This window comes from Buceros rhinoceros, unplaced genomic scaffold (assembly GCF_000710305.1).
Source record: "Buceros rhinoceros silvestris isolate BGI_N320 unplaced genomic scaffold, ASM71030v1 scaffold15765, whole genome shotgun sequence".
NCBI classification, from domain to species: domain Eukaryota; kingdom Metazoa; phylum Chordata; class Aves; order Bucerotiformes; family Bucerotidae; genus Buceros; species Buceros rhinoceros.
In genome coordinates, this window is record NW_010413591.1 from 55319 (window position 1) to 62745 (window position 7427).

Sequence of the window (7427 nt, forward strand, 5' to 3'; positions counted from 1 at the left end):
GAGTGAACAGTGCTGTGAGTGCTGGGCTGGCAAGCACAGTTCGGGCTGAATCTGGGGAAACAATTTTCTCTGTGCAGGCTCTGTGTGGCTCAGGGCATGGCAGTGCTCAAAAGCAGTCCCTTGAAGGGATGAGCAACCCTGGCAGCTACTTACCAGAATGTACAACTTCCTTCTATGATTTTTTCTTTTGTAGAAGTGATGGACTTGGCCTGCAGGGTTGTTTGCGATACCCCCTCCTGTCCCTGCACCTCCCCATGAACTAGCAACGAAAAAAATCAACTGGTGTCATGAGAAATGTTCCAAGGCAGCTAAGTGTAAATTGTCCCGGGGAGATTAAAGATAGATTCCCACACACACATTGCTCTAAATTCTCTTACCATGGGTTTTGCTATTGAAGTTTTACAGATAAAAAAACCCGCAGCAGTTGGATAGGTTTTGATGATAAGAATCAGTATTCTGCCTTGATGTCTGATCAGCATATCTCAGCTCATGAGACTTTTTTTTTTTTCTCTTGCAGCTAATGCTGCTCTGTTTTTGGCTCAAAACCCCCTTAGATAGACCTAGGGCAAAATATGCATATTAAAAGTTCCATGTAGTTTGTGTGGCTGATCTGATTAATCACGTAAGTTGCATTTTTGTGAAACACTGGAACTGTCTGGTGGCTAAGGGACAATTTTAGTGAATTGTCAGGATTTTGGTATCTTCAGCTTGTGTGTAGACTTTGTTTTCACAGTGTCTTCATAAAATAATGCCACTTTAAGGAATGTGAAATTTGTAAGGAATGAGAATTTTGAACAAACTTTATGTAGCGAGAGGGGGGGAAAAAAAACCCCACATCATGAAATCCATATGCTAAACCACATTGATACACTGGAGGTGCCATCTTTGCAAGCTCAAGTATAGGAGACCCTCGGCTCCAGGCTCAGCCTGTCCATCTGCTCTGGCCATCCATTCCCCCCCCACCTTGCAGGACTTTGCGCTGTCCTTGAGCCAGCAAAAGGATGGTGCAGTAAGTCTGAAGACAGCAGCAGTTCAGCTGTGGGGAACAGTGTCTTTTGATTTGTGGATAAAAAAGGGTGCCCACTCTTTCTTGGCAACCTGACATCTAAACTTTGAAGCATTATGTTTAGCAGTCTTTGTCAGCTGGGCCAAATACTGCAGCACATGTGAAGGCAACAGAGCAAGTGTCACTGAGAGCACAATCACTGTAGAATTACTCATGACACATGAGTATAATCACAACAAAATGTGCACTTTCATGGGTTTTGCCAGAAACAGAATTTTCTCTGCTGTACATCAGCTTGTTCTACTTGGGGACTTTAGCACTTTGACTCCCAACAGTTAAACATCCTAACGTTGAAAAGAAATCTTCCATTTCCTTCTGCAGGAGGTGATTTCTCTTCTCAGCATCTTCACGGGCACGTTCAGAATTCCTCAGCTTTATCTCCAGCATCGTGTATTTTTTTCTTTCTTGGTCCAGTTCTTCTTCTAACCTATCCACTTGTTTCCTCAGGTCTGCACTTGTTTCTTCAATTCTTAAAATCAAAGAAGAGAGACAGGGAGGGGGGAGAAAAAAGTATTTTTTTAAGAGGCTGGATAAATACTGCTGATATAGCACTAATAAATACAAGTTGTTCCACTTAAGGCTAAAATATCTTCATTCTAAGAGGAAGTTGTAAAGGAGGGCACTGATTGCTATTTCATTAATGTTGAGTTTAAGGACAGAGGTGCTGTGAAAGCTGGAGCCTCCTCTATTTGCATCTTGAGAAAACATGTTCAAATTTTAGAAACGACTGGTCACTTCTGGGCAACAGATAGATTGAATGTCTGAAGATGTATGAACTCCTGAATTCAAATGCATACCTCCAAAATAATCTTGCAACCTCTGGTTTTATCCTGATTCTGTTTCCCTATATGGATAGGCAGTGCAGAGGAACCTCCTTGGAGGCCAGGTAGGAATGTGGTCCCAGTCATCCTCGCCATCCATTTCACGGTATTCTTTGTACAGTTTATCACTGACATGGGGATGGGGGAATAAATGTTTTTAATACTGTACAAGCTTTTACAAAACCCAACATTTCATATGAGGAAGAAGCTGAAGAACAGCCCTTAAATTTTCTGTGCCCCAAGCTCTAATGCAAGACTTGGAGCTTTTCTCTTAAGATCAAGGAACAATGTTCACTTTTTTTGATCTGAAACAAGCACAGAAGGCACATCACTTGCTGTCTCACCATCATCTCTCCTAACCACAAGATCAAGCAGTGGTGTTAATACAGAGGAGGGAGGATATCCAGGTAGGAATTTCTGATCACTAAAATACTCAGAAAGGGTGATTTTAAAAATCAGTCTTTTCCTAGAAAAAGTGCCCCCTGCTTCTAACTTGAAAAAAGAGGAAAAAGAAAAAAATCCAAAGCCAAAAGAAACCCACCCCCACCCCTTAGGTTCGTTGATCAGAGTAATACCCAGCTATGAAACTGGGGTGCCTGGTTTCCCTGTGAAACTGTGAACAAGGTTTTTTTGGTTTTTTTTTCCAGAGTAAATGACTCACTCTCAACAAGGGCATGCTACAGCCTCCACAAGAAAGAAGAAAGGCAGGGGGGCTTTGTGACAGTCCCAGAAGGGTCTGGATTCCATCCTGTGACTACCAAGAGGCAATTACACAGGTAATGCAGTGCATCCCCTTAAAGCACTCCTTCGCATACAGCTAAGGATGACACTATGAGCATTGTCACAACTTCCACAACTGAGGAAGTCACAGGCAAACCTCTGATCACCAAACCCAGCAGATCAACAGCTGTACTGACGCGTGAACAGAAGTGCACACTATGTCTGCAAAGAACTGCCGATCGATAAGGGCAGACTCTTTATCACTCAGCTGTCTTCTGTAATGCAAGAGGACTCTTCTGAAGCCAGGATGTTCCCTCATCACCCCCCTTTTATAACGTTTCTGTTACATGCTACCAATTAAATTTTCTACCACAAGGTTTAGAGGTCAGCTACAGCAGCCCTGACTAGCTGTCCACGTTCTGAGTACATCAGGTCACAGTATGTACTTACTGTGTTTCTACACACAAATCATCACAGTCCTGTCTAAGATACTTCCAGCTTCTTAAGAGTCCCAGGTGGTAAACGTGAATTACTGAAACTCAACAGAAAATGCCTGATAATTATTGTCCTAACCTTGAGGGAGAAATGCTCTGGAACAGACTGGTTACAGGAAGGCCATAAAACTTGCCTCCCTCTGACTAAGAGCAAGAAAATGGGCAGTTGATGATGATAAATAACAGCTTTTCCATCAGCAACTGTTCCTTACCTCTGCCCCAGGCAGGTACTGACTCTGCTTTCCCTCCATTTATGTACATGCCAACAAAAAGCTCATACTGCTTCATTAAAACATGCCCTGCTACACACACTGACTTCTGCAAACTACGCAAGCACAGGTACAATTGTAAAGGAACTAATTATCACTTGGGGGGACTAAATTATCTTCAATAAAGTTGGTGAGGCAGCCTGAAGTTTCCCTGCTAAGCAGCCTCCTTTCTTTGGTAGCTAGCTCCTGTCTTTCCACAGAAGCAGACTTTCATGCCGTCTCAAAGGGTACATTTTTTTTTTTTTGCACATGTAATTTGCTGCAGATGTAGTAAAAACATCATTGCAAAAATTTTGAGAGCTGAAAAACTTGGCTTGAAATTCTTAAACTTGACAGCAGGAGCCTTCAGGCTGTAATCCTGAACAGCTGGAGTCATCCTGCTTAATGCAGAAAGGCAGTGATTGCATCTTGCCTGGTTGTATGAAACTATGAGTTCATTAGGCATTTTTTTCTCTTAGCTGTTTTGCTGTATGAGACCTGGCCAACTCTGAGTCTTCCCTTCCAGCCACAGTGCTTTCTGTCCCTGTCCAGCTGGTGGGGAAATGCAGGTGGTTGTTAGAGTTGAAGCAGCTGAAACTGCTCAACAGCTGCAATGAAGAACAGGCCTTCCTGGATGTCTCTGATGTCAACAGCTGAAGGTCCCATTGGAACAGTTCTACTGATAAGAGGTGGAAAGCCATCTCTTCTCCCAGGCAGCCGGTAAAAATGTGCAGATACACATTTCCAAGTTTTGTAGCCTGGTCTCCTCTCTGTTTATTTCTCTGTATCCCTGCAACAAGGCTTGCCAGGGCAACTCTGCAGAATTAAATGCAAGGCATGCACCCTCATTGCCCTGCAGTTCTGTATCAACCAGCAAGGCCTCTAAAGAAACCCAGTAAGCCACGAACTACACTCCTCCTTCAACACTGCAGCTGGTGGTGTTCTCACCAGCTCTTCTACCTGCAACACACCAAGGCAGGGGGTAAGCTTTTCTCCCTCTCTGTGATGTTAGGTGGGAAGTGAAACCGCTGTGTGGCCTGATATTCTTTCCATCTTCACACATCAAGGCAGAGCATTGTGATGCAAGAGGCAGAAGACAAGCTGCCAGGCAGAAGAGGCTAGCAAGCCACCACCACCACAGGAAATCATAATATAAAGCAGAATGGCAGCAAATGAAATTAACAGCGGTCTCACTGGAAGAGATCACAGTTCAGATACTTTTTTGAGACATTAACAAGAAAAAAAAGAGGCAACAAACATAACTTAAAGCTTGTGCTATACAGTCCCTGCAGTCATAGGTGCTTCTGGTACCACGTTTGGGAGACTGATAGGAAATTGAGGCGTGTAAATGCTACCAGAGTTTTAATAACTGAAGTATAACATTAACACCTTAAACCTCCTCCATTATTTGTAAGAACTAGGACTAGCCCTTGTTCAGTGCCAAGCACCAGTGCTGCAGAGCCCAGGCCAGTGATGATTCTTCTGTATTGTAACAGTGTGAGCATATTTCCCTGAGCACTTGCCTGAAAGTCATTCTATTCAGCACGCACTTACAATCATCAGACCTAATATACTCACATGCATAAATATTACTTACTTCTTAGTTAATGTCCTATAGCCCCTGCCCTATCACATATCTCTCCTGAAAACTGGAAGGAACTTTTCTGAGCACAGATCTAAATTACAGCGCCAGCAGCTGCAGTTGTGTAAGTAAGTAAACAGCGTGGGCAAAGAACTACACAGTTTGCAGTATCTGCTGCTGCTTTGAGTTAGTTAGTGGCTGCCATGTGAGTAAAGGATCACTACGAGTGATCTACATCAAAAAAATGAAAAGCAAGGTTTCTAGAAATTCAACACAAAAGAGTTGCTGAAAATGTTGTAGCTGAGATGCAGCCCCACCATCACAAAAAAGAAAACAGCCAGGAGAATAGTTCCCTGGAGAATGTTTCAGCTGGGAAATGCAGCAAGAAGCCCTCAATTTCAGACTGACTTGGTAGAAATCTCAGCACCTGCACAGACCAGCAGAGTTCCTTGTTAAGGCCTGATCACCCTGCGTCTCCAAGATGTTTGCTTTACTTTGCTGTTTCTGACACTGACAAAGAGCACACTTTGGCATTACCTGTGTAGTTCTGATTTCCAGTGAAAATACAGAATGTGAAATAGAATAAAATTCCTGTGTGATGGAAATCCCAGTTTTTTGATCCTGTCTTAGATCAGAGAGAGAAAAGTTGGATTCAAAGAGCAGTGAGGAAAGAGGAGAACCAAATCTGCTGTCTCCAAACCCAAACTTCAGGTTCAAGAACTTGATATGCCTGGTAGCCCACACCCGTGTTCAAACAGGGATGAAGCTGACAGACAACTTCCTTGTCCCCCCTGCAGATGACATTACCTTTTGATACTAGTCTCGTACTCAGTCCTCTGTTTGCTGAGTTCAGTCTTTAGTTCCACCACCAAGCTCTGTAAAGCCCTAGAGCATTTGACAGAGTCTCTGGAAGCTGCAGCTGGGTTGCTTTGTTCACTACTGCTGCTGCATGCTTCAAACCTGTCGATACTGTTCTCCAGATCTGCAGTCTTGACCTCACTCTGAGACAGCGAGCCCTGAGTTACCCACTCAGTTTTGAGAGAGCTTAAAGCAGAAGAGTCACTGGCCCGGCAGGCTGGGCAGCTGCTGACTGAGTCCATCACAGAGATTTCACATGATGATGTGGACCACGTGGTGCTGGCCATACTGTGTGTGCTAAGGGAGAGGCTGGATGAAGGGACGTTGTCGTAAGTAGAGAGTCTCTGGGAAGAACACGAGTCTTTAACTCGTTCTCCAGAGGCTGTCCGTCGATGGCCTCGAAGGGAGTACAGTCCGTTCATCAACCAGTTCCCACTGGAGGAGATGTGGGGGATATCTAAGGAGGAGCTGCCCAGCTTTGGACTCACAGACCGTGCTCCCGGCTGGCGGAAGGAGTATTTCCATGGAGGCAGCGTCTGCACTCTTTTGTTGGGGCTGGTGGCAGGCTGAGTCAATTTGACACCGTGCTCTGAAGGAGTGTTTTTCACTGCAGGTCCAGAAGTGGCCTCTAGTGCCACAGCATTGCTAGAAGGCATATCTGTGGGGCTGGGAATGCTGTTCTCTGACCTGCTGTCCTCACCGTCCTCCTCAGAGATCCACTCCACAGTACTGCGCTGGCGCACAGGTCTGATTTCCAGCTGGCTCCCTGGAACATTTGCCTGAGGAGCAAAGATTTGACCCTGTTGACTTATCAGCACTGTCATCAGGTGCTGAACTAGTGAGGTGCCTGTGGGGAGAAAACAAAGGCAAGCAGTTGATGAGACATGGAAGACCTGAGACAATGCCCCCGTCTGGGAGATGGCCTGTGAGCTGCTTGTGAGGCCAGCCTGTGGCCACTGTGCATCGAATGCACCTGCACAGGTAACTGCTCTGGGCCTTTCTGTACAGTACTGCAAGGGACAGGAATCCCTTTGCTGGAACGGGGGACTGCGAAGGATGCAGGTATCAGCCAAGGTTGTGAACAGAGCTGAACTAGCTGAGCACAAATGACCGCTAGCAATGATGAATACACAGGCCTGCTTAAGGACAGCTTTGAGGATGGCAGCAAAGGAGGACACCTGGAAAACAGGGCATGTCTGTACCACATTAGTCTCAGGGTTTGCATCCGTGCAGGACAGCGTAACCATGTGCAGAGATGCATGCCAGATCATGAAAACACTAACCTATTTGCTGGGATAGAGCACCTCTCTGTCCAGCTTCCGGAACCAGCAGATTTCCACAACTACATTGCACCCAGTTTCATAATCTTAATAGAGCCAGAACTAGGGTTTAGAGAAGAACCGGAAGTTTCAGCTCAGGCCTTCTGCTGCACTCAGTGTACAGAGAAACTTGCAGAAAGTATGACATATTTATGATACGTGCACCTGCAGGAGGTATACAGCAAGTACAGAAAGTACTTGCAGTTATTTAAATCCACAGACAGCAGTTGTCATGTGGAGTAGACCAGTATGAACTAACAGAGAACACAACTTACCAAACCTAATACAAAGCATTTTCTACAAAAGAGGAAAATCTTGG

The 7427-nt window shown here is 44.9% G+C and overlaps 1 protein-coding gene across 1 annotated transcript in view; it reads right to left on the bottom strand.

The window, feature by feature from the left end:
• Positions 1-980: 980 nt before the first annotated feature.
• The window catches only part of ARHGAP22 (Rho GTPase activating protein 22), a 39901-nt gene continuing 33454 nt past the window's right edge, over positions 981-7427 (bottom strand). Inside the window, exons 6-7 of the mRNA XM_010136816.1 lie at positions 5739-6636; positions 981-1535 (exon numbers count right to left, since the gene is read on the bottom strand). Of these exons, the coding sequence (XP_010135118.1) occupies positions 1307-1535; positions 5739-6636 (1127 nt within the window). The 3' untranslated portion in view covers positions 981-1306. The remainder of the gene's footprint in view (positions 1536-5738; positions 6637-7427) is intronic.